Below are 25,826 nucleotides of genomic sequence, written 5' to 3'. Positions count from 1 at the left end.
GTATGGACCCCGTGCTGGAGATTTGCCGTCAGCGAATGTACGGCAGCGAGCGCTCACATTCCTGGCAAACACACCCAGATGCATTGCTAATACTGTGCGACACAAAAGTTGTGGACGGCGTTGTGAAGCCTGCTCTTGGCACGGGGTCTCAAGGCAACCCATTTCGCATTGGTTTGACGTGCAAGCGGCTTTTAGAGCGTTATGTTGAAGTGCAGCAGGACCCGTCTCTAACTACGCTACTGCACATGGACACAACACACAACTGTGTGAAGCAGAAGTACCCTGTTTCTGTATTGGGCTTTTCAGATCGCAGTGGAGCCTTCTTGCCAATTGTGTACTGGTGCACATCTCAAAAGCGCAAAGAGGATATTGTTTGGTACCTTTCCTGTTTAAAAAGAGTCATGTTAAAGGAATTTGGGGTGCCATTCTCGCCTGACTTTGTCATGATGGACGCAGACAAGGCCCAACAAAACGCCTGTACCGCAGTGTAAAGGGCGCCAACAAAATTCAGTTGGGATCTCAGCAAAAAACAAAACAGGGCTCCAGCAAAAACATAACGGGGCGCCGGCAAAATGTTTTCTCCCCTTTCTTCAGCAAGTTGTAAAAAATTATAGTCCGTTACTCTAATTATAGTCTTCCAATTGTTCCAAAAAACAAACTCGGAGTGGACCAACAGCGGCGTACTGGAAGGTGAGGAGGGGCCGCTCCCGTTTCTCGTGTACTATACCTTTTCTGACACTGTCGCGCGGTGCATTATTTAGATGGGAATCTACTCGACACGCTTCATAGGTCCTCAGTCTTGGAATTGCGCATTTTAAAGTTTGTGAACGGCAGCAACAGTGAGAAGCCCGTACACCTATATACTTACGCTTTATCTGCGTGTTACTCGGTAAATCTAACATACTTCATATGTCCCAACCTGTTGCGCTTTGCTTATAGACATTTTCTGGGGAAGATAGGGGAAGGCGCGCACTGTTTTATCTAAAGAAACGATACGAAATCGCCCCTTTGCCAAATGTTCAAGCTATTTCTGGTGCTTTTGCACTTTCACGCAGTCCTGGGCTGCTACAACGCAGTATACAATGCTGCTGAGCGCTAGCTCAATGATTCCTTAAACCCCCGTCAAGTCACAAACTACTTTTAAAATTTGATTTTCTTCTTGCTTTCGCCTCACCTAGCATGTTATGGATTTAAAGACCAAGATTGTTATTCAAATTGCTTAGAAGCACATGCAAAAGTACCTATATCTTAAGTATTGCGTCAATTTTTTATCTTGACCTCCCGATGCCGGTGCTCCGCAGAATGTCTCGAAGGCTGTTAAGACAAACAGTCCGCAGTTATAGCTGTCTATTTGGACGCCCATATCCGATGCAAACGTCCGAATTCTGTATCGGGAGCCCTTGTTGGGGGGTGGGAGCAGTGGTATAATGCTAGTGGCAACTTTTTTTACATCACTTTGATATGATGAAGCCATCGGATCGTACACCAATACTGTTGCAGTGGCAAGCTGCACCATGATGCCACACCAGTGAACACCGTTGCAATTGAGTGAGATCAGGACCAATTCATCCGATAGACCAAAAAATAATTTGGCTAGGTCCTCAGCAGTAATCCCAACAGTCCCATTAAACACAACTCCAATGCTCCACGTATTGATAGCCACAATATCTGCTCGATTTCCAAAGTTTTTCGCCAGAAGTAAATTAACAGTTCCGTCACTAAGCGAACCATTTCCAGATACGCCAATGTACTCCATCTGTATAGTAAAAAACAATATTTGCGTTCATCAGTTTGTTTGATGGTTTAGCAATATTAAGATGATCGGTGAGTATCTTACCTTGAGTGACGACAGGGGGAGGCTTTTCAAGCGCTTCTCGACACCAGTATCTCTCGTTACCTTGAAGTGAGGGGAGACGACGATAGAGAAGTCGATACCTTGGATCCATAAAAGCGCCTTCTTGATATCTTTGACAGCCGACATGGCAGTGTGCCACCTCTTCATGATGTTGACGGTCGTCGTGGACAATGTTCCACCGCCCTCGATTTTCAGTGCCATATCCTTTTCAGCTAGACTTTTAGTTTTTCCTTGGAGCGAGGTGACCTTTTGAGAGCAGCGCCTAATAATATCCCTTGGTAGGATCTTGCTAATTTATCAGGGAACAATAGCGAGCTGGTCGGCACCTTGTTTAGACGGACTGCAGTAATTCCTGGAGTTTTCTCGAAATAAAAACTTTTGAAGCTTTTTAAAATTTGTCTTGATTCGTATGTCGGAAGTCTTGAAAAAATCATATCAAGTGACTTTACTGTCAGCGGATCGCGATTATCAGTTTCGTGGACCTCCTCCACCAAGTAGCCGTCATCCATGCCAGCCGCATCTAAATTAACCTCGACACCTGGTTGAGTCACTGCTCCTACTGGTTCGCCACCGAGCCGCTCACACTCAGCATTCAGCATCACCGCCTCCTGTTCTTTGCGGATAATCGCACCTTCATGTTCCACCGACCCTACGCTCTGCCTCTGGAGAGAAGCCTGCGGCTCTGCACCATTAACACTACCAGTAGTCGCCGTAACGCCGTGACACCCCCCTTCCTCTTCAGCAGCACACTGGGCAGATCTCTCACCGTGGCCCTCGGCATCTCCCTTAGCGCGACTACTGTTTTCAATCGCCATCTGCGACTGCGTGAAGATTGGTCGATAATGGTCAATAAGGCGCCATACCCAATTTTGCTTCGTGTGGTCGTTTTGTATAGCAAATATTGGTATTTGCTCACAATATCTCTGTGATTCAGCCACTGAGATTTTACTACCGCCTTCAACGCAGTTCCGGTAAAACTGTAAAACTCGATCTTCGTATGGGTTTTCTTGGCGGTCGGGCCCAGCACCGCTCTTCCTGTATCGCCCGGGGTCCAAACTCGGCTCTTTCACAAAGGAGAGTTTTGAGTCTGATAAAGCTTTGCGCCAGCCGAGAAGTGTGGATTTCTTTACTCCTAACTCAGACGCTGCCTGGGATGTACTCCATTCTCTGTTTTCCGCCCAGATCTTTAGCGCCTTGGTCTTGTCGGCCTCCGTATACTGTACGCAGCGGCGCTTCTTTTCCATGCCGCACAAATCCAAATCAGTGGAGGTAGGCAGATAAAAAAACACGGACCGGTCCATAATTTAACCGGTTAAACATTTACGGTTGGTAAAAAAGATTACTCGACTGGTCCAGTTAAGTTGCATCTGTGTTCAAATTAACTCGACCACATGCGTGATAACTCGACCCGATTGGTCGAGTTAAGTTGCATCTGTGTGCAGGTTAAGTCGGCCGAATGCAGGTTAGTTCGATTTATTCCAGGCCGGTATGACATCAGTCAAAAACCTCTGCTGACATATATCAAACCGACATGGTAAGGCCCACGATATATCGAGGAAGAGACAGTAGGTGATAGCACTTGGAAAGCTGCGGTAGCCCAGTGGTGTCGCTTAAAAGTAGCCTTAACATTTTGACGGTACGCAATTCTCTTAAATCGCGACGGTGGATCCACGCGTCTGCTCATTGATGCTGCTCTGAAACACTCCGTCGTAGAGGGCTGGGATTGGATCATGATACGCGCTGAAAATCGGAATGATGAAATCGCTGGTATGCAGGTCGTACGCACGTGTAGAGTATGCCTTCTTTAAGGCACGTGCAGCCACATTGAACGGGATTCGTGCCAAAATCAGATTCACGTAAAAACACGTAGAAAGTGTTTTCTCTGTTTTAGTAAAAAGAAGCAACACAGTCAAATGTTCGTACGAAGTTGTTTGAACATGGTTTGACCCCCCCACACAAACACACACAATGTAATAAAAGTGGCTGAGCTGTCCAGCCAGTTTCTCCAAGTATACAATAATGTTTATGTTATTGTGCCTTGCAGTTAAGTTGCCCCGACGTTTAAGCCCAGATATCGTACAGGTGTGACAACATAAATCTTACCTAGGAAATGATAGGTAGAAATAAATCTGAGACACAATCCACTTTCTGCCACCACTGAAATTGTCTAAATCGGACCTCATCGAAGCCCCATAGTCAACAGCCACAGAAAACAACGCCGGCAGGTCAAGCTACCGCAACGGCCACGCCAACGCAAAGTGATCTACGTCATTGGTAAGCTGCTTCTGCGTCTTCACCCTATCTCCTATAATACCTTCTTATACGTGTAGGGCGATTACAGCAAGGTCATCACACGGGAGAGAGCGCTAGCGGCTTGCTTGGTGTTCAGCTTTGAGGGAGGCCATACCAGCCGGTGTGTTCGACGGTGTTTGTACATCTGCCAGGCGATTATATTAATAAAGATCTAGTGTCATTGCGCTGCGAAACTTGCTGTTTGATGTAGCATATGCGGCGCGTACGGTGAGCAAATGGATAATCAATAAGTTGTTAGGGGCACGTACGTGATGTTGATGGCGTGCGACACAATTAACTACCAACAGCAGTGAAGGTTGTTGTAGGTGTGGGCATGCTACCAAGCAATTTCATTAAACCAAGCAGAGGTTTTACAGTAAGTTCTCTCCAAAATTTCTCTCTATGTCGAAATGTATTGACAATATAGACTTATACTCATAGTTTATAGGATGGCCTATATGCTGTTATAGGCAAACTATATCCCCTGTAATACACTGCATCACTTTGAAAAGATCCACCCATTGGTCTCCTGTGTTTTCTTCGGTGTTGCATTTGCAAATGACTTTTGCCATCATGGAGCCAAGCTACAACCAAGCTATCGCTGACATCCAAAACGAAGCGGGCTGCCAAGAGTACTGAGAACTGCGAATATGACTGTTCGTATTGGTGCGTCACGCGGCAACGCTCGTGGTGGCTGGAAACAAGACGTCATGTTCGACGTAGCCGAAGGCTATGATGTATTCCGTGCTAAATGCATTACGAAATTCAACACACTGGCATCAAGCGCTGAAGTTTTGAAACGCAAGAAGCGACTCACACATTGATATCTAACTGAAGAGGTCTGGCAATGAGAGCCAGGACAAGTGCATGCGCATGTCGGCGGTCAATTTCGTCGAGTCGTTGCACCGTAGGTGGCGGGTTTTGAAGCCAAGTGGTAGAGCACCGGGAAGTGAATTCAAATTCTTAGTGTTCTTGTACGTGGCCAATGCAGCGCCAGCTGCTACGTCTGCCGACTTTTACCGTGCAACAGAGAAGCGTGTCCAGCAAGCTCGCTTGCAGCGCTTAGCTCACGAAGCTGCTAGTGCAGTTTCATTCGGCCCTATTACAAGCACACTATCTCGACATGGTTAATGCCCGTCGTTCGGATAGCGCCACTTTCCACGTTCCCGATGACGATACTACGTGACAAGCAAGAGACTTAAATAGACAGCGAGAGGAAGTTGTTCTCCTGCATAGAGGTGGGATTCAATGTAGAGCACCGGGTTAAAATTCTATGTTTCTGTACTGCTAGTTCTCATTGCAACTACTAATTAAATCTTTTAAAACTTCGTTGCGGAGTGAGGAGCTATTGTATCCACAGTGCTGAAATGACACAAAAAACATTTTCCAGATCCCGTTTAGTACCCTTTCTCATTGCTATATCCAAGATCATCTTCGGATAGAGACTCGGAAAGGATCGACGCCGCTCTGTCAGTCAGTAGCTTTGCAAATAAGTCAGTAAGTGCAAGTAAGATCAATGCATGCGGAAGATAGTGGAATACCCTTTGCTAATATCATAAGCAGCTCAGCGGAAGAATTTCAAGGCATAATATTGGTGGAGAAACAAGGTTAGTATGGCACTGCATCCATCGTTTAAGCAGTCCAAATGCTTGCTCGATCGGGTTTAACTGGGAACAGTAAGGTGACAGAAATATAATCCGAGCACCACACGCATGAATCGCAGCTTGTAGCTCAGGATAGACATGTATTATCGCATTGTCCATGATCTCAATTGATCTAGGTAGCGGCCAGGGACTTTGAGAGCGGGATGCCGTGCTGCATAAAAGCCTCGTGAAAGGTGCCTCTTGAAAATGTCCCTTCAGTTGAATCCCATGCTATAAACCCTGAGACGTCTAGAGCGGCCATAACAGACAAGCGCTCAGCTATAGTCGCACACTTGCTTTGGTAATTCGACGAAACCAGGCGTGTCGTCGAAATACATGACGTCCATCTTTTGAGGTTTAGTCCACAAAGACTTGTTGTTCGGCGTATGAATACACACGCATGAGCTTTTCTTTATAGATCTGAATTAATGCTGGAACTGCCTCGCGCGCCGCCTTAGGGTCATTCTTATCAGCTGGGATTCCTGGGATTTCAGAGCCCTCGCCTTTCATTGGTGCACGAACATCTACAAAAGTTGTGCGAATTGTGCAAAAACAGAAAATCTGGGGTACCGTTCTCCGATCCCAGAAAAAAAGCTGGGGATCGGAGAACGAATCCCCGAGCTGGGATTCCAGGATGACAAGCGTGCCATCCGATCGTTTGTATTATAAATTTTGGCCAAGAGGACTAAACTCTGCATCGCTACGATCATGATATTAAACACGGAACACACCACAGGCTCTGCGTGACGCGGGCATCTGCCGTAGACTCTGTACACACAGTAAACACCAAATACCCAGCGATTGATTCTTATCAGCTCCTCGGTACACCTGCCCCTAGTCGCCGACGTTGGGATCGGTACCCAGCCGATAAGAATGGGCCTTAGAGAGAACCTTGCGGCTCAGGTTCAAGTCGAAATTGAGAGCACGACAAATTTTCAACGTATATACCGTTTTCAGATGAGAAAAGCGTGTAGAAATGCAACTTTGCAACTCCTCGATATAAAATGTCGGGTGGTCCTACACATACGCTTCCTCAAACTTGAGCACCGCTGGTGGCCACCTGGTACGCTCTTCCTTTTGTTCTTGCTTGTTATTGACTACTCCATCACTCAGGAATAGAGAATATCAACGTCAAATAGTCCGCAGATTAGGACCTAGCAGCGATGATACATGCTGAATTGGAATGCTGTATACGTGAAGAAGGGCAACGGCTCGCCATCGAAAATCGTCGGAGAACGTCATGGGGGCGATTGGATACTGAGAGGCTGGAGTGTTGGGTAATAAGCACTAACCACTCATTTTTGCATGTATAAATCGGCAAAACGGACTCGTTTCGATTTTTCGGCGTAGTGATATATCCTATCTAAGTGATCGACGCATTTTCTGTCTGCAATTTGAATCGACTACCATACGATTTACCAAAACTTTTGGCCCAGTGCTACAGCCCATGATTTTCATTAGGGCTAGGGGGCAGTAATCATGGATTTTGCCCATGATTACTATGATTTCTCCATGATTCCCCCGAAGTATATTACGGAGTGAGGTAATTTATTTTGAGCATGTATTCCACATGTTGGGTCACGGCCAAAACATGTTCGCACCACTACCCGATAATTGAAGACTGCACGCGATTTTCGCCTGTCGGACCCTCATACTGCATGAGCAATACTACCACGTGTCATAAATGATGTCCATGTATTTGCCATTAATAACCATGGTTAAATCATGTTTCCAGGACGATATACAATTTAACGAGTGAGAAATTAGCTGGAGTGTCGGTCAGTTCCCCCATCTTATCTCGCATGATCCAGAACTACTTAGTATGGTATAGTGAAACGCGCAGTGTTTATGTATTCATCGTGCTAGCGGTGCATCTTAGTCCTGTTCACCTTTACTCGCATCGCTAAAGTCCACCACGGTCCGAAGATCGTCCCACCGCGGCGCAGCAATCCCACCGTCGTGTAATCACTTCCCATTTCCTTAACGAATCGTCGCCAGAAGTGCAAGATGAGGAATAGACCACAGTTATCGCTGTCCTTTTGGATCGGGCTGTGTACCGAGACGAGGTACTTCACTGAAAGAGCCTTCCGCCCCATTTCTTCTGCCAACTCTGCGAGCAGGTTCTGGCTCGACCACTTGTCGAAACTATCATAGCAGTAAATAGTTGTTCTTGGTCGATCAATAACGAGGCACATCTAGTGATTTCTGTTCATGTTCAAAGGCGTAAACACCAAATCCTTGTCAGCAGCTGCTATCAAACTCAGCGTTCGAGGAGGGATTCGTTTGCCTTTACTCGGCGCAGGTGTATGCAATGACGGCAGGAAAAGCGTTGTGTTGTTCTTGAACTTCTCCGCCAGGGTCATCATGAAGGCGTTAATTAGGTTGTCGTGATACCAGCACCCGCTGCGGGCACAGTACAGATGGGTCCAATTCAGGTCAAAACCTTCTCCGAAACCCGGAAGTCTTTCAAACGGCCACGCATCAACCATTCTTATTGCCAGTGCACATGCTCCTTCATTTAGAAACTGTTCATCAACTTTACTCATAAGCCACGGGTTGGCCCCTCAATATCATCGGTGCTCTGAGCATTTGGTACGCCATCAAGCACAGCCTCGGTCATCATCATACTCCCAGAAGAGACTTGCAGCTCAGCGGCATCGAGCAGATCGTCCACATCGCTACTGCTACTTGACGATACTTCCATGTCCAGGGCTCTTAAGATGCTGGCGGTATTCTTTGTCCGAACCATGATGCTGTGAAACATCAATACAGGGGAGAAACATGGAACAAACATGGAAGACCTCTTTAGTCTGACTATCTATCATCACCACGAAGGTCATAGATCAAACATACCTGAACAGAAACTCCAGCGAGTACCAAGTGACAGTAATGCAGTGGTTACTAAGTGACAGTAGTACACAAAGAGTTAGTTGACGAGTTAGTTGTCGAACATGCATCGCATGGTAACATCGTATTGGATGTGTCATACCTTTTCGTAGAGAACTCTGGTCGTGCTTCTCAACTGCTTCACGGTGGTGTATTGCGCGTGTGAGCAATTCTGGGCGAGCTGCAGGCATTTCATTAGCAAAAGCTGCATCCATATCCAATCAACAAACATTTCTGCACCTCTTTGAGGTTTCTCTACTTCGGAGCCTTTAAAGCGAACACAGAGACGATTAGGGGCCTGGAATCAGGTTCTGGGGCGGACAAGACGTCTCTACAGTCCAACACAACATGATTTAGCAGCAGGAAGAGCTCTCTATGAAGAGTTAGTTTGCGTCCTGTACGCGTCAATGAAGATGATGGAGCATAAGAGATTCTGCGTATCTGCGGGCAGACGTGGGGGGGGGGGCGCAGAGAGGCCGCTGTCGGTTGGCGGGGTCTCGGGGTCTTGCCAGGACGCGCGGGGCAGCAGTGGCGAGCGGTTCGCCTTCTCGTGACGCGTGTCAGACAAATGACTGGCTTTCCCGCCTGTATTTTAAAACGGGAAAATATTTTAAATTACAAACATGGTCAGCCATGCGCCAAATCATGTACATGTATAAATCATAGTGTAGAAATCATGGGCTGAGATTTTGCCGAAACTTTTGCAAAGCACAATATTTGTTGTTTATTATCACCTGCATCAAAGTGGTGTAATAAGTGTGTGGCACACGAACTATCAGGTTTCTGGGGCAGCCAGTCCCCATGGCCTTCTCGTTCGGTGCCACCGCTACGGCGCCTGCCGCCTCCTCCGGTACGTTGCAGCCCATCCGATCTCTCTCTTTATGTAATCCTCAGCAATCCAATTCTTCATCCTCTTACAGGCTTCAGCTTTGGCGCTGCGCCAGTCACCCCGGCCGCTTCCTCGGGCCTAAGCTTTGGTGCGCCGCCAGCGGCCTCCAGCGGCTTTAGCTTCGGTGCCGCCCCCGCCACCTCCAGTGGCTTTAACTTCAGCAGTACACCGGCTGCGCCGGCGGCACCTAGTAGCTTTAGCTTTGGTGCGAAACCTGCGTCGACTCCCTCCACAGGCTTCAGCTTCGGAGCATCAGCCGCTCCAGTGTCTACTGCCCCCAGTCTCTTTGGCTCAGCAGGGACGGCCACAGCGACTCCTGCACCAACAGGATTCGGCTTCGGGGGCTTCGGAACGCAACAGCCAGCGGCAGTAGGAGGCTTCGGAGGCTTTGGCTCAGCACAACCAGCAGCTGCAACTCAACCAGCGTACGTGCTGTAACTTTAGAGCGTCTTACGGTGCACTAAGCAAATGTTTTGTTTCTGCCTTAGCGGTCCTTCGGTCACATTGGAGACAGCATTTGAGGCGCTACCGGACGACGTGAAGAAGAACATGACGCAGTTTCACGCCTTCCTTAAGGAGCAGGACCAGTCGGACGCTTTCCTTAAGACAGTGTCGCCTCGTCAGATGGAGGTGCTACGTGAGAATATGGCCAGGTTGGAGCAGGAAGTTCTGGCAAGACGCAACCGCCAGGACCGCCAGACTGCCGCCGTGCAGCATGTGCGTCACGACGTCCGTCAGCTGCTGCATCAAGTGGATGCGGCCACTCTGACGCGTCGAAGTCTGGATAACAGCAACGGTGGCACACCCAACATGTACCACGTCATGCGCCGCGTGGAGATGCCGTCGCCCTATTATTGGGAATTACTGGACCATTACGAGCAGAAGATGGCGGCGATCAAGGCCCAGATTGAAGACGTGGAGGCGCAATTCAAGCCTCTGTACGACGGACGCACTAACAGCAACGCAGCTGGAGTTGGAGCCCCCGCGCCTGCCCAATTGCAGCAGATTTTACTCGCTCAGAACGTTGCTCTCATGCAGGCTGCAGCTCGCGTGGCTGAAGTACACGAAAAGGCTGAGGAGATGCGGCAATTGTTTCTGTCTAAGATGCGGGAAGATCTGGCTCGGCACGGCGAGAAGAATCCGGCAGCGTTCCAGAACCCGTTCGACAAGCGCAAGAAGAGCAGCGAGGCGGACAAACGCCAGGCTATCGACAAGATCCGCTTCCGCACTAGCGTCGCGCCCACCATCGTGACTCCGCAGCCAGCTGCGGCTGCTCCTGCCGCGACAGGATTTGGCTTCGGAACGGCAGCACCAGCAGCGACTGCTGCTCCTGCTAGCGGCTTCAGTTTCGGTTCTGCGCCAGCCAAGACCGTGTCGTTTAACCTCACAAGCAGCGCAATTACGTCCGTGGCTCCTCCTGCCACGACTACCAGCGTCACTGCTGCACCGTTAGCTACGGGATTCACAGCACCCACCGTAGCCACAAGCGGCTTTGGCTCGTCGTTCCTTCCGTCCGCTACTGACAACTCGGCGACTGTCGGCAGCAAACGCAGTGGCCGCGCGCAAAAGATACGAAAGTAAATAAACAACGACCACGTTTTGGAGAGAGAAGTGTACTATAATATCTTACCGCTTCCCTTTTCTCCAGGTAAGAAAAAATAGTAAAAGCGACTGCAAATGAAAGTCATGAAGCGAAAATATCTTGGCAAGCACCGTACAGTATCCCTTGCTGAGGGTGCCTCAGCTTAAGTAGAGCACGGGATGAACTTTACGCTGCCCATGGTCTTGTTCATCGAGGCCAGCACTTCCAGCACGTCCATGTTGGCGACACGCCACGTGTCGTCCACCAGACCTTGTGCAGTGGCATTAGTGTCATCAGGAGCCGGGTATGGCCACGTCGTGTCCGGGTTGAGTGTCCACCAGAAGCCACCGGCGAGGAATGGCTCCGTTGATCCTGCCATCATCGATATCACGTCCTTAATAACTCGCGTACTTGTCTGCTTGGCTGTAGCGTCGAGGTCGCCCACAAGACCGCCGAACGACGACAATACCACTGCCATACCAGTATCAAACGCTGCACCGAACGAGTAGTTCATGTTGGTCTTCACATTGGCCAGCAAGTCGGCGTCCGAATACTCGACGTAATCTTCCAGCAGGTCACCGCTCGTCGCTCCGTCTTCGAAGAAGAAGAGACGCGGGAGATACGAGCTCGTGTAGTACTTGGGTGCGTACACCACCTTGTTGTTAGTCTTCAGGGTGATGGGGTCAGTACTGAGGCCAGTCAGGTCGGAGCCTGGCAGGAACGTGTTCTTAAGGGAACGATCTCCGTACGTGTCCTTGTGGCTCTCTCCCTGCACTCCTTGGACGAATGCCAGCCACTTGGGACACTCTTTAAGCATGTGGTTGCCCAGTTCCGTTGCTGCTACCGCCCAGTCGGTATCGGATCCATCGCCCCATGTAGCGTCTCTACTGAGTCCATCCTTTAGGTCGATACCGATGATATTGAAGTGGGTTGAGTCGCACATGGCTTCAGCCAGATTCGAGATGGCTGTCTTGATATCGGCCAGCTGAATGGACGAGCCGTACCAGAGACCGGAGCTATCGTCGTCCGAGGAGGACAGCACGTGGAAGTCCAGTACCACGCCAATGTTAAACTGACCCAAACCTTGCACTAGTAAGCCCAGCAGCGTGTTGTAACGCGAGGCTGTACCCAACGCACGGTTCGAGTTGGTGTTGATGAGGTTCGTGTCGATGTCAGTGTTCCGCATCACTGCGTCGATGGAGAGAGGGAAGCGCACGACGTTGAACTTGTTGTACTTGAGGAAGTAGCCGTAGCGGTAGAGCGAGTCTCCGTCCACCATGTTGTCCCACAGTCCTTTGGGGACACCCTTGGCGTCCTCCATGCCCTTCCAGTTGATGCCCTTAATGTCAATCTGCGTGGACGTGCCATCCGCCAGCTGCGCAAAGATGCGGCCGTTCTTACTGACGTAGTTGGGCTGCTCACATTTTCTGTCCGTGTATGTCTTGGGGTTGGTGGTGGCCAGATCCGACGCTGTGTCTGTGGGGCTGCCGTCCTCGATCTGCGTGCCGTCGGTGTATCGGGATTCCTCCGAGGCCTCATTGCTCGCCACAGTCTCGTTCACATCGTCGTGTACTTTGATACCGAAGTATGTTAGGCCAGCGATGGATACGACGGCAATAAGGAAAAGAGCGAGAGCTCCAGGCCACGTCTAAGGCAAATAGGAGAGAATGTGAGTGGCCAACACTCATTCATATTACGGTGCGACTACTTCGTACCGAGCGGCGGCCACGGTACCGCGCTTTCTTGCCGGCAAACGTCGTGTCCACGTCGGCGGCGGCGATAATGCGCTCAACTTCGGAGCTGCGGCCGGCCGAGAAGGAGCCTCGGCCAACGCCGCTGGGTCGTCCCGATGTGCTCATGTCTGTTGCTTTGTCTGTACGCTGCTAACTACTGGCGAGTGGTTACGCGTCTGAAGCGTCTGGAGGTGCCCGAGAACTTCGCCTTTTGCTTGCGTTCGTCCTCCTGGTGCCGGTTTGCTTTTGCACTGAAGGTTGGCAACTGCGCCGTCTCTGGCGAAAGAAACGGAAGAGAGGGAACCAACTTGCGAATTGTATAGGTCTTACAAAAGCTAATATGCGTAGGGGTTATGTAGGTTACACAGGCGAAACGTCTCGTGCACTCTATGTGGCGATTGTATGGGAAACCACAGTTTGACGCAGCTTTCGTTGCCACCTAAGCTGGCGTAGGCACTAACGTTGCCAATGGGTTGGCTTGGCAAATATGTATCAGGTTGAGGGTCAGCGAGGCTGGATACCTAAAGGATATCATCCTTTCCGGCTAGGTGCGATCCGATCTTCACCAACTGCTGAAAATTTTCGATTTTTATCGCATTTTAAACCAAGTGGCTACATGACACTATCATTACACTACGTTTCACTTGTAGGTGACCATAGGTGAATTAAGTTTGCAGCTGTAGAGGACGATATGCTACCGAGGACATCGTGACAGAATAATGTTGAAATGCAGACTTACAACACGTATCAATGATAGCATCAGCAGTGCTGATTCAGCACCGATTACAGCGTACCCAGGTGTATACGCTACGTTCTCCAATAATATAATTACATTTGCGCTGGAAGCATTTCGCCACGTTCTCCAATAATATAATTACATTTGCGCTGGAAGCATTTCGCCTACATACCTGTAAGTCTGTAAATCCATTTTTTAATCCATTCAGGAGAACTTCGTACCCCAGAAACTTAGCTATAAAAAGAAGCGGAGATCGTACTCGAGACTCACAACCATCACGAAGCACCACTCTTTGCTTAGATTCTCCATTCATGCATCGAGTCGGTAGGTGGCAAGTGAAGTCCTTATAGACAAGACGTGACAGCTATTGGTAACTAATTATTTTGTGGTTCAGCTGATCGACTGCAGCATGCGGCGACATGTCGGTGTCTTGACTTTCACAACTGGACACACATTGCTAATCGACAAGACATTGCAGGATTTCATATCTGCGTTACAGCGTCATCCTGGCAGTCCTCGCATGGCCATCGAGACTCTTGGAGCACCGATGTTGTCACAGGACTCCTGCCCGAGCGCTGCCTGGCACTGCCGGCCTGTCTTTGACCCAATAGAAATTACCGGAGCACCGCACATCAAAGCAGCGACCATGGTGACGGACGGGAAGACTGCAGCGAAGGAGATCGCCTCGACCCTCGTCTCCTCTGCTACAGCTGCAACCGAAAACGGCAAGAAAGGCCGCGACTGGTACAAGCTGAAAGTGACGTTTCTGGCATCCCCCGAAGCCATGCAGGTACGACCTATCGGGTGCTCACTGTATGCAGCACTGCTTGAGTTGGGGCAGTGACTAACTGTGGAGCGTATGCAAACACCAGCTGGGCCATGCAGAAATGAGTGCGGCGTGGCGGTTGTTCCTCTTCGGCAACGGCTCGCCCACGCACCACTTGGGGCTGCTTACAGGCTCTCCCACTGAGGTGGACGTCCTCGGAATGCTGCCGGTCGAGAACAGCGCGGACAATGCGCCGACCGAGATCGAGGCCATTGCGGCACCGCGGTGTAGACGCCAAGTTTTCCTGCGCAACGCCCGTGGTGAACGTCTGGGCTATGCGGCGTCGTGGATCAACGTAGAGGACGTGGGGGCAGTGTTTAAGGACACCAAGATCCCTATTGGCAAGAACATTCTGCAGCACAAGACAGAGCTGTATCGTGACATGAAGAGCGTCTTCTGTGGCCACTCGGCCGTATTGGAGAAGGCGTTCGGAGCGGCTGGGCCTTTCTGGGGCCGCTCCTATCTCTTCTGGAACGGAGGACGACCTGTCACCTTCATCTACGAGGTCTTCTCGCCTGCGCTAGAGAAGTATATGGGCAAGGTGCTGCTGTAGACGGTCCTGACTACAAGCTCCAGCCACTAGACCGTGATATGAACGATGAAATATAAATCCACCTGCCAGTTAATGTCCACTTGGTGAGTCTATTCCAGATTGGGGCAGCCTCCTGCCCACATTGACTACGGTCTCCCTCGTTTGCTATTCTCCATCATTGTTCGTGAGAATTACAGCGACATACGCCATCGGCCCTTGTTGAAGCGGCGCTTGAGCACCTTGCGGCCCGAGATGGACACGCGACGCGTGCGGAAGCCGTGCTTACGCTTGCGGCGCAGCACGCTGGGCTGGTACGTGCGCTTGATAGCCTGCAGGGGTTCTGCAGTAGAAAACATGATTCCACCCGTTATTTCGGATCCATTCTATTCGGCATAGTTGCAGCAGTAGCTGTCTTACCGTTAAGGTTCTCAGTGGGGCATTCGAGCTCTCCGATCTGCGGCAGGAAGTCGTCGATCTGCAGGTGGTTGACGCCCGTCTCGAAGACCAGCGAACTGTGCACCAGCGCGTCTGTCGCCGAGGAAGAACATAATAGGCACGTCAGCCAAGCGGAGAGATAAAGGAGCACACCTACTCATGTGGGTAGTGGGGGTAGCCATCATCAGCACGGACGGGTGCAGCAGTGAGCTTGAGGAAACGAAGGAGCTGCCACTAGAAATGCTGGATAGGGCACGCACACCCGACGCGCTTGGTCGAGCTCGCAGACTCAGCTGTAGCGCGTTCTTCACGAGCATGGCCGCCATGTTGCCTCGGTCTCTGGTTAGCCGCTTGTTTGCTGGTATGAAAGACTGGTGGCGTTCGTTAGAAATCCTGTAGAAACAGATTAGAAATTAAGCCTGAGATGACCCGTCCTTGTATATTTACGAAATCAGACCACCACGTTCTAAAATAATTAGCAAAAAAGCGACTCCAAGGTCACCATGGTGGCGGCTGATGCGCACCACGCTGAGCCGCCCGGAGCCTCCTCCGCGCACGACGTAGAGGTGGTAAAAGTGAGCAGATCCAAGGTGACAACAGCGCAGAACGAGCGCTCACCGCTTCTGTCGAAGCCTGAGGAGGAAATCTACCCTTTGCCGTGGTTCCGCAGCCCTGAGTGGACCAGGCATCCACCACCACCCGCTAGAAACCCCGGACGTCGTCGACAAGGTGCTGCCAGTAACAAGAGATCTTCCGCGTGCCCGTCGTCATTGCTATGCTGCTACAACTCCTCAGCGTCGGACGGCGGCTCCGAGTCGGACGTGGAATTGGGCTACCTCGTGCGACGTCCAGCGAATGCGAGTGAGGCCGGCGAAGAAGCAGACAGCTTCAAGCAGTGCATCCAGTTTTTGGTGGGGCTCATCTTGATCATGGCTATGGCTCTCATCCTTCTGATCATTTTCCAGCCCAAGCCCGATAGCTCGCGCTGAGCATCTACCAAGTCCGTTTAGAGAAGACAGCAATTAATATCGAGAGTGTGGGGCAAAAGAGAGGCAACGTAACGCCATCAAGAAGCAAGAACAAGATGTACAATAATCCCACATCCGCTCACGAGCCAAGTCCCTACAGCGCCAGCAAGCTTAAAAGATAAAAAAGATAACATAAAGCTCGAAATTCTCGACAAGGCAACGTTCAGTTTCGTCCTGGTTCCGGTGGTCAATCCTCACGCAACAAATCCACGACACGGCTACATGTTATCGCTGCCATTAGTCCTGTCCATTCGTCTACTAGTGTGCACGTTCTACGCCTTCTCCTTGGCGAGGTAAGCGGTGTGCAGCTTCTTCTGCTTGTCCTGCTCCTTCTTGAGCTTCTTGCGCTGGCTCTTGGTCAACTCCTCGCCGGCCGCGTTGTGCGTCGGCAAACCCTCAGCGTCGAACTGCGAGTACAGCTCCGGCTGCTTCTTGAACATGTCGGCCGGCGACAGCTTCATCTTCTCCATCTTGAGCGCCAGTTGCTGCATCTGCGCGTCCTTGCGACTCGCGTTCGCGCCCGATGCCGGCGCGCCGCTGGCCGCCTCGCCGCCACTCTCACGCAGTGCCACAATCTGGTTCAACACCTTCTTGTCCTTGGTCGAGTCCTGGTCCAGCACGAAGTAGCCGACACGCTCGAACTGCACGATCTCGCCCAGGTTCTTGGCGTACGACTCAGGATCCACGCGCGCCGACGCGTACACACGCTCCGATTTCTTCGAGTCCACGAACGACTCCCAGTCCTTGACGTCGCTCGGCAGCTCCGGCACTGTGAACAGGTGCGAGTACACACGCACCTCCACCTTGGGGCTGTTGGCCGGCACCCACGAGAGCACGCCCTTGGGCTTCGCTGCGTTGGTCCAGTCCATTTGGCCGAGCACCTTGATCACGCGTCCACTGGCGTCCGTCTCCAGCTTCGTGCACGTAAAGGGGAAGGCGTACTTCAGACGCACTTGTTTGTTCGGCGCCACGCCGTAGAAGTCCTTCGAGTCCTCAGTACGCACATCGCTACGGTCCAGGAAAAGTTTCTGAGTGAGCTGCACTTGGTGGTACGCGGTGCCACCGTCACGATCCGCATCCTGCGGGTAGTCCGGTACACGCAGCGACAGCGCGTTCTTGTCGGGTGCGTCGCCATAGTTCTCAATCACCAGCTCCACTGGGTCCAGCACAGCCATGACGCGCTTCGAGGACTCACCGAGGATACTGCGAGCCACAGAGTACAGTCGCTCGATCTGGATCGTTGACTGTACTCGAGTAACACCGATGTCCTTGCAGAATTGCTTGATGATCTCGGGTGTGAAGCCGCGCCGACGAAGACCGTTAAGTGTACCCATACGAGGATCGTCCCAGCCACATACCGTCTTGGACGTCACGAGTTTGAGCAATTTACGCTTACTGAGCACCGTGTAGGTCATGGACAGACGGGCGAATTCGTACACGTTGGGCTTGAACAGGTCCAACTCATGCAACAGCCAGTAGTATGACTCGCGACGGGTCTCGAACTCGAGTGTGCAGATAGAGTAGTCGATGTGCTCTAGAGCGTCCACAATGCAGTGCGTGTAGTCGTACGTAGGGTAGATGCACCACTTGTTGCCGATGTGCGGGTGGGGCACGAACTTGATGCGGTAGGCCACGTGGTCCCACATGTTTGGGTTGGGACTACCGAGATCCATTTTCATCCGCAGGCAGGCCTCTCCTTCACCGTACAGACCGAGACGCATCTTCTCGAACTCGGCCAGATTCTCAGCGACCGAGCGCGAGCGGAACGGGGACTTGCCGGCCTCAGGGACGTCCTTCTCGTCCTTGACGCCGGGAGTGGCGTGGAACTGCTGCAACACGATGCGAGAAGCCTCGATCTCAGGCTTTTTCTGGTGGCAAACGTAGGCTCTTCCCTTGTGGATGAGCTTGAGTGCCAGTTCATACAGTTCTTGGAAGTACTGGCTACTGTACGTGACCTTGGTGGGCGTGTATCCCAACCAGTGCACGTTGTTGGCGATGGCGTCGATGTATTCGTTGCTTTCGGCCTCTGGGTTGGTGTCGTCGTAGCGGAAGTAGGTCTCACGCTTGTCCATAGGTACACCTAGCTTCTCGAAGGCCTCGAAGAAGTTCATGTTCATCGATTTGGCGTGGCCCACGTGCAGATATCCATTCGGCTCGGGCGGGAAGCGCGTGCGCACCTTGCCTTGCGTCACACGCTGGTGCTCGGCGAGCTGCTCCGGCGTGTTCTTGGCCAGCACCATGTCGCGCGCCTCCAGGCCGGTCGTGGTCGTGCTGGAGCTCGCCATAACAAGGGAGGAAACTACCGTACTTTGCTCTTGTGGCGAATGATTTAGTGGTGAGTCTATGTATGGTTCCTACAAAAACTAAGTCAAACAAGATCACCACAGGAAATTGCCAAGGAAAACGGTGATGCTCGCCGGTAATACAAGTACCGTAGGTGCATCTAGAAGACCAAGGGACAGAAGCCTTGTACCGTAAAAAAAACCACGTGCAGTATACGACAGTGATTAAGGCAGCGGCTTCGATTGACTGCATTGCTGTCTACTACGGAGCATTAAAGGGCTTCTGCCCTGTCGTCGCTATGCTAACCCCTACTTTTTAGCGAAGGAGACCTTGAGTGCTTCTGTGGGGGTAAGTTTGAAGCCGAAGAGTCCTTGCAGCGCGATGGCGGCCTGCGCCTCGTCGCCGAACTCTACGAACGCGAGGCCCTTTTTACCTGGCACCATACGCACCTCCTGCAATATCACACAGCACAGGAGAGTCAGCACACAAGCTCCATTAACTCAGTAACGAGCACTGTTACCTTGAAGCCCTGGTATTGTTTGAACAGCACGCCAAGCATCTCCTTGTTGCAGGACTCCGGCAGCTCCTCCAGGAACAGAATCTTGTTCGGCAAGTTTTGCGCAGGCATACGCGGCTGTGCCGCAGTGGATGAGCCGGTTGCCGCAGCACTGCCATTCGCACTCGCCTGCTTCTTGGTCGTTTGTTGTTCAGGCTTGGGGTCGCGCTTCCGCTTCTCGCGAGGAACGAACGAGCCCTCGCGGCGCGCAATTACGTCAGCTTTCTCCTTGGCAAAGTGGATGACTACAGGCTTGTCAAACAGTGTAGTACCGTTCACAGTACGCAGCGCGGAGGAGGCACTAGGGACGTCGTCAAACGTGACCCACGCTTGGCCGCGTAGTCGCCGCGCACGGCCCATGACAATCTCTAGGATCTTGCCGTACTGCGAGAGCGTCGCGTAGAGCGTGGCCTTCATGCGGTCAGCCTTGATCTTGTCATTCAGGTTGTTTAAATAGAGCGTGTGGTTGGGTGGCACGTCCGCCGTCTCCAGGGTGGGCGGCGACGTCGCAGTGTCTGCCATACTCGCGCTGCTTGCTTGACCAACTGATGGTATCTCAAAAAGCCAAAATTGTGTAAAGACATAATGTAGCCATCAAGTACGTAACTACAGGAATAGCCAAGTACAATACTACCGTAGTAGGAGAAAGCCATGCTAGCGACGGCGACGCTGCAGCACAACTTGGCGGCGCTACAAGCGCAACTGGGGACGCTGCAGCAGGAGAACAGCGCCCTGACCCGCGACTTATGTCTGAAAGAGAACTACATTCAACTGAAGGATCAGCAGTTCCGCGTGATGCAACGACGTCTGGAGGAGCTGGAGGGGGCCGTGGCGCAGTGGAAAGACCGATGGCTACAACAGGTGAATGCACAGCAGGTCACGAGCAGCAGCGGAGATGGCACTGAGGATGTAGCTGGAGGACAGACGGACAGACTGGAGGACGCCAGATGGACACCCTGGAAATGCAAACCTGGCACGGCCAACCGCACCAAGGCTTTAGCCCAAGCCAACGCTAAACTGGAGAAGCTCTCGCAGGTAGACAGGAACAAACTACAGCCACTAATAGGAGCTATTGAAGAGGGTGGGGTCGGCGCTGTAGAGGACCTCGTATTTGCCGACGTGTCGGAAGAACTCAGCCGCATCTTATTGCTGTACCTGTTGCCTGCACTACTCGACGCGATGGACGGCGCGCTGCAACTACAGTGCTTCAGTCGCACATACCGCAAGCAGACGATGGACTTTAGAGTCTGCACGCGGCAGTCAGCGGAGGCGACAACGGTGAGTGGGGCGGAGGAACTCGCCGCGTCAGCTGCGCCGGCTGCATCCACCACGGACAAGCCGCCGACATCACCGCCGTCCGTTTGTTCAGCCGAAGCGAGTGGAGATGCACTAATTCCAGCAGCTCAACCCGCACCAGAGACGGAGGAAACCGAGGCGCCGCACCTGTTCGACTGTGTGGAGCTGGACCGGCGTGGCTCTGCACGTAACCCCGTGCCGCACGGTCCGCGCGAGCTGCACGCGACTAAAGCCATGTTCATCTCTCGACCTCTTAGTGGGTCAGCAGCAGCTCGAGCTGTCATTCCTCCGCTTGATAAAGTGGGAGAGAAATCCCTTGATAAAGCATCACGTCGCTACACGTTGACGCCTAAACGTTCAGGCCCAACATTCGCAGTGGAAACGACACGCACACATACAATGACAATGGGCGCGTTGCCGTCACCTGCACAGTCTCCGTCCTCAATGGGTGTCCTTCCTTTGGGCTCAGACGGAGAGGTGATCCCGATGCCTCCACGCGAGAGAGAAGGCAAAGACGGCAAGATCAAGAAGATCGTGGGCAGTGTATTCGACCGTCTGAGTCGCCACAAGTCACAGCAATCACTGGTGTCCAATGCAAGCACGAGCTCGTCGCATGCGTCGCCTGTGCCGCTGACGGGATCGACGGAAGTGACCGGGGACGACGACGAATCGATCTGCGACGGCTGTGGACGCGGCCCGCTCGTCGGTGTCAAGTGGGTGTGTCGGACGTGTCGTCTGCTAGCAGGTGAAGAGTACGAGTTGTGTGAAAAGTGCTACGGCCAAGGAATCCACGGCAAGGAGCACGAGGACGCGTTGTTTGCTCGAGTCGAGGCGATCGTCGTACGGAAATGTCCTCGACTCGCGAGCGAGACGGAACTGCTGCATCTCCTGCGCGTGGGTATTTGCAAGGCCAACCTCAAGAAGTTCAGCTTCTGTCTCACTTGGATTGCAGATCTGTTGCAGTGTAATCGCACCACAGATTTACGTGCGAGAGCGTTGGAGATCGCACACATCCCACCAACTGTACGCAGCGAGTTCGCGCGTCTACTACGGGAGCTTCTAACGCGCTACCGACCGGATATTGAGCTCAAGACGGAATGGGAACCGGCCGCTGGTGCCCAACACAGCGCTCTCGCTGGAACAACAGCGATGCGTGGCGAAGGAGCGCCGGACGAGCTGGATACGCTACGGATTTGGGTGAAAGACACACCGGCCGTGGCGTCGGGAGCCACGAGTATCGGAACACCCTCACTAGGTTAACCGGACGCCGTGAGATAATAAACTAACCATTATTAATATATATTCGTGGGTCTGCATGCAGTGTTTTTAGTAGCGTTCGGAGTCCAGCAAACACAGCGAGAGCAGTGGCAACAGCGCACAGTCCAGCCCAGAGTTGACATGGCTGCTGCACGCTGCTGTATTGTTCGTACGGTTTCCCGTGATAGTCTAATGCCGGCTGAAGGCCACCAAGACAAACGTTGTCGTCCGAAGTGCATGCAAAGCTAATTTGCTTGTTGCTGTAGTCAAAGCGCGTGTAGTACGCTCGGAAGAAGACAGTGCCGAGAATCACGACGTCGAGGTGGTCGCTGACTTCGGAGGAGTCAATGACGTCGATCATAGCTGTACACTCCCGACGGCGATGGTCGCAACGGACGTAGTCGCTACCGTGCAGCTCAAACCGCCGGATCATGGCATTGAACTCGACAAACTCAAAGGCGAGCGATGGAAACTCGTGCACGTGACACGGTCTGCATACAGGAATGTGTGGCTTCTTGTTTGGTGGAGACAGAAGGCGCGTACCAAAGCGGACGGAGAGCACGTGGATGACAGTATCGAAAGTGTGTCGGGGTAATAACAGCACGGACGTTCCGGAGTCGAGCAGTGCGATGCCAGAGCTCCTACTTGGACCTCCAAACGGTAGGCTTTCATTGCCAAACGACAAGTTCTGCAATGTCAAGGCCCAGAATCCATAGCCTGTCTTGGAAGACTGAATATTAGAAACGACGGGGAAGCTGAACCACGTCGCGTTGGCAGTCAACAGAGCTGGGTCGACGCCTCCGATAATTAACAGAGACGCCGGCTGAGCTTGAGACCAGCTACTGATAAAGAGCGAGACGGCCAGAGGTTTCATTCTGCTCTGCTGAGCCAACAGACCCACAAGGCTCCAGTTGCTCTGGATCTGAGCAAGTGCTTCCATCCCCAGACCCACGACACCTTGAGCGTCCAGTCCGGATAGCACCGATGTATGGTCGTTTACGAAGCCTACAGGAAGGAGGATTACGTCGGCGGGGTTAGAACGGAGTTGCAAGTCTGTATGAGCTACGAGTCCAGAGACGATGCCACCTCCGTATCCGAGGGTAAAAGCTCTTGATGCTGACCGTGCGCCCACATCGGCAGCGTAGTTGCTTGATACCCACGTGTCGCTTGACCCCGTATCGAAAATCACACGAACACTGCGAGGTGGTGTGCCCAAGCGCACAACTCCCGTAAAGCGGAGCTGGTCATCGCTGTCCAGAGGAACGCGGATGAAGTGGCACTGGCTCGCAGCTGAGAAATCTTGTGTCAACAGCAATACGAGCACAATTAGATAGCGCAATATACGCTTGCATCGATCCATCAGGGATGTCACTGCGAACGACCAGTGGGGAGTTTATTGATTGTAATTTGGATTAATTTCTTTCATTCTTCATTTTCTGTCTCGGATCACCAACATCAAACCTTGAAGTCCCAATGGAGAAGGCCGAAAGCTGCCCCAAAAGCCCACCACAGTACGTGTGTTTTCAGGAAGTTCCTGCTCTCACCCCATGTGATCACATTGCTCTACGTAATGCTGTCCAGTTGAACCACAAAATGGTGGAGCGATTTCATTTTCTGCACCTTCGAAAAGGAGACTGAGATTAGTCCTGAGGATGATCCGTTTTCCGAAAGGCGGTAAGGTCCCGAGACCAGAAGCGTATTCTTAGCAATCGGTTGTAGATAGAAGCAGGAGCGGTTATCATTCGGCTTTCTGCAGAGTAGGGCAACAGTCACTTCAAGCGCCCCCCCCCCGCTCCTTCAAGCTTCTCGAATGTCGCCAAGACACCTTGCTCCGAACACGCTTGCCTTTCTCGGCCCAGGACACGCCTCTGAGCTGACGGAGTTCTGCTAGGTACGCCTCCGCCGTGTAATTGGCGAGGAAGCGGTTGCTCAAGTCGTGCGACCTGACTCTGACGAGGACGGGCAAGAAATATCGGTGCCTATTCCAACTTTCGAACTCCGGACTGTTGAAGCGGAAGAGGGGCAGCTGTGGCCAGGAAGTTACTTGGCGCACCCAGTAGCGTTCGTTCAACCAGGAGGACCACGAACCAATGGGCTTACGGTGTTGTACTTCGCTACGATGTGAACTCGAAAGGAACCTGGCTTAGTGTGCTTTCCGGCGATGAAACCATCCTCCCTTTGCTCGAGCCGATACGTATTATCAAGGCAGACCCAATTACCTACGCACTCCAGATCGGTGCAACAGTATCCGACATGGCGCTAAACCCGAAGGAACTTCTCCTTCAACAGGACACGGTCATAGGGGCGTGCTGCAAGAAGCGGGGCGCTCTTCCTCCATCGGTACGAGCATTACTTTCCGTGCCATTTTCTCCCGACGAACGTATCCCTCTCGTTCAACCCTCTACTTTGGGTGTCGTGTCCGTACGTCGCCAGCATATTTTAGATTGTTCCATGGGGAAACGAAAGCGAAACGCGCTCGATTTATACCGCGAGACGATACCGGACAGACAAGGCGAGGCTGCGTCAGTTACGAGTGAAGCTAGGCCAGCTGGTAGACGTTCGAATAGCGCTTCAAGGACCTACAGTAGCTTAGATGATGCGGACATACAGGAAGTTCAGCAAATGAGCCGTACACTCGGCAAACGACGGCGCACAACAGACCCGAGCCTTCGAGACCGCCGCAGTCGACTACACCTCGACGATAGTGATCAAGACGAAGACAGTGAGGGCGTCGGCGCCCGCGAAGCCTTCCGGCAGTCAGCAACCCAGAGACGCGTTAGCAAGACGGTTCTCCAGCCTCGTTTCCAAGGTAAGTCTGCTGTGTATGTGCTAAAACAAATGCAACATTCCAGAAACGCGTCGTTCCTGCGGCTCCCACCAGTATGTCGTGGGCTTCTCGACTTCGGCTTCCTCGCGCGAGGCCTTACGTTGATGCACTGTCGACCGGCCGATATATGCGATATATGGGCCCAAGTAAAAGCACAGGATTCTAACACCAGTATGACCGATTTCTCGGAACGCAACGCACTACGCGCCGCGCCCTCAGCAACGTCCCGCTCTGATATCAGCAATGCACTCCGCGCTCTTCGAGGTTTTGCTCAGGAATTCTATGTGGAGAACGTAACGGATCTCGTCGATAGCGCACTGACGTTTATCGAGCGATATAGAGGCATTGCAGACTCAGACGTAGTCGGTTGGAAGCTGATCAGCTTCTGGGTTACGAAAAAGTTTGGAAAATTTCGTAGCTGTGTCGTCGCTCGCGATCTCGATTCAGCCCAAGATGTTCACCACGAATTCTCACGCATGGACGAGGACTTACTCGAGCTACTTGACCTACGCCGATCTCACAACAACGGCTCCGCCGCGCCATCGCGAAGCTACAACCAGCCGGGCGGAGGTCGTGGATCGGAACGCCAACGTCGACAGTCATCTGTTCCTATCGAAGTTCTATCTGCTCTTCCCCGCCACGGCGACAAACGACTCTGTATGAAGTACAACTCCGCCCTCGGGTGCTCCGGAGATGGCCACGGCGGGTGCTTCGATAGCAAGCGAGCACATTTCCAACCGCTGCAATTGCCGGACGTGGTCAAAGTGTACATCACGGAGAAGTACAATGGGCTCGCAGAGCCTCCGAATCAGTGACTACAGGAAACGACTGGACGCCAACACCAGCAACACCAGTTCGCGTCCCAAGAACGCAGGTCTGTATCCGCATCGTCGCCAACGGTCCAGTTACTTAGGCGTATTGCCGAAGTCTCCGAGGCTGAACGACGTGAACAAGTTCGTGTATTTGCATCCAAGTTCGGTATGGTGCCTCCCCCCTCCAGTGATCAAGGCGACACAATTGATGCTGCGGCCGCTAAATTCCTGTCAGATCTCGCTAGCCGTTCACAGTTATCGCTACCGGCCTTTGTTCGACAAGTGCGTGGCCAAACGCCCACAGATGGAAGGCCAAACAAAGCACTATATGAAGTCCCCGTGCCATCTTATTCCAGTC

The 25,826-nt window shown here is 52.1% G+C and overlaps 9 protein-coding genes across 9 annotated transcripts; 4 read left to right on the top strand and 5 right to left on the bottom strand.

The window, feature by feature from the left end:
- Positions 1-9,456: 9,456 nt before the first annotated feature.
- PITG_05012 (uncharacterized protein) lies at positions 9,457-11,018 on the top strand (the record flags this gene model as incomplete). Its single annotated transcript, XM_002905649.1, has 5 exons — positions 9,457-9,526; positions 9,597-9,990; positions 10,054-10,218; positions 10,357-10,916; positions 10,999-11,018. The coding sequence occupies 5 exons, from the start codon at positions 9,478-9,480 to the stop codon at positions 11,016-11,018; spliced, it is 1,188 nt and encodes a 395-aa protein (XP_002905695.1).
- Positions 11,019-11,310: 292 nt separating this feature from the next.
- Positions 11,311-13,006, bottom strand: PITG_05011 (5A endo-1,4-betaglucanase, putative; the record flags this gene model as incomplete). The annotated part of the gene is made up of 2 exons (XM_002905648.1): positions 11,311-12,795; positions 12,863-13,006. The coding sequence occupies 2 exons, from the start codon at positions 13,004-13,006 to the stop codon at positions 11,311-11,313; spliced, it is 1,629 nt and encodes a 542-aa protein (XP_002905694.1).
- Positions 13,007-14,010: 1,004 nt separating this feature from the next.
- On the top strand, positions 14,011-14,995 carry PITG_05010 (uncharacterized protein; the record flags this gene model as incomplete). Its single annotated transcript, XM_002905647.1, has 2 exons — positions 14,011-14,406; positions 14,489-14,995. 2 exons carry the CDS (start codon positions 14,137-14,139, stop codon positions 14,993-14,995), a joined length of 777 nt encoding a protein of 258 aa, XP_002905693.1.
- A 35-nt stretch (positions 14,996-15,030) lies between these two features.
- Positions 15,031-15,735, bottom strand: PITG_05009 (uncharacterized protein; the record flags this gene model as incomplete). The annotated part of the gene is made up of 3 exons (XM_002905646.1): positions 15,031-15,314; positions 15,392-15,502; positions 15,567-15,735. The coding sequence occupies 3 exons, from the start codon at positions 15,733-15,735 to the stop codon at positions 15,166-15,168; spliced, it is 429 nt and encodes a 142-aa protein (XP_002905692.1).
- A 166-nt stretch (positions 15,736-15,901) lies between these two features.
- Positions 15,902-16,398, top strand: PITG_05008 (uncharacterized protein; the record flags this gene model as incomplete). Its single annotated transcript, XM_002905645.1, has 1 exon — positions 15,902-16,398. One exon carries the CDS (start codon positions 15,913-15,915, stop codon positions 16,396-16,398), a length of 486 nt encoding a protein of 161 aa, XP_002905691.1.
- Positions 16,399-16,709: 311 nt separating this feature from the next.
- On the bottom strand, positions 16,710-18,722 carry PITG_05007 (glutaminyl-tRNA synthetase, putative; the record flags this gene model as incomplete). The annotated part of the gene is made up of 1 exon (XM_002905644.1): positions 16,710-18,722. The coding sequence occupies one exon, from the start codon at positions 18,720-18,722 to the stop codon at positions 16,710-16,712; it is 2,013 nt and encodes a 670-aa protein (XP_002905690.1).
- A 211-nt stretch (positions 18,723-18,933) lies between these two features.
- PITG_05006 (U1 small nuclear ribonucleoprotein A) lies at positions 18,934-19,798 on the bottom strand (the record flags this gene model as incomplete). Its single annotated transcript, XM_002905643.1, has 2 exons — positions 18,934-19,172; positions 19,241-19,798. 2 exons carry the CDS (start codon positions 19,796-19,798, stop codon positions 19,029-19,031), a joined length of 702 nt encoding a protein of 233 aa, XP_002905689.1.
- A 124-nt stretch (positions 19,799-19,922) lies between these two features.
- Positions 19,923-21,832, top strand: PITG_05005 (uncharacterized protein; the record flags this gene model as incomplete). Its single annotated transcript, XM_002905642.1, has 1 exon — positions 19,923-21,832. The coding sequence occupies one exon, from the start codon at positions 20,072-20,074 to the stop codon at positions 21,830-21,832; it is 1,761 nt and encodes a 586-aa protein (XP_002905688.1).
- Positions 21,833-22,138: 306 nt separating this feature from the next.
- Positions 22,139-24,084, bottom strand: PITG_05004 (aspartyl protease family A01A, putative; the record flags this gene model as incomplete). Its single annotated transcript, XM_002905641.1, has 4 exons — positions 22,139-22,158; positions 22,373-23,119; positions 23,819-23,943; positions 24,053-24,084. The coding sequence occupies 4 exons, from the start codon at positions 24,082-24,084 to the stop codon at positions 22,139-22,141; spliced, it is 924 nt and encodes a 307-aa protein (XP_002905687.1).
- Between the last annotated feature and the right edge of the window lie 1,742 nt (positions 24,085-25,826).

The sequence above is a fragment of the Phytophthora infestans genome, genomic scaffold (genome assembly GCF_000142945.1).
Source record: "Phytophthora infestans T30-4 supercont1.6 genomic scaffold, whole genome shotgun sequence".
Classification (NCBI taxonomy): domain Eukaryota; phylum Oomycota; class Peronosporomycetes; order Peronosporales; family Peronosporaceae; genus Phytophthora; species Phytophthora infestans.
This window is presented reverse-complemented; position numbering and strand designations above follow the sequence as displayed.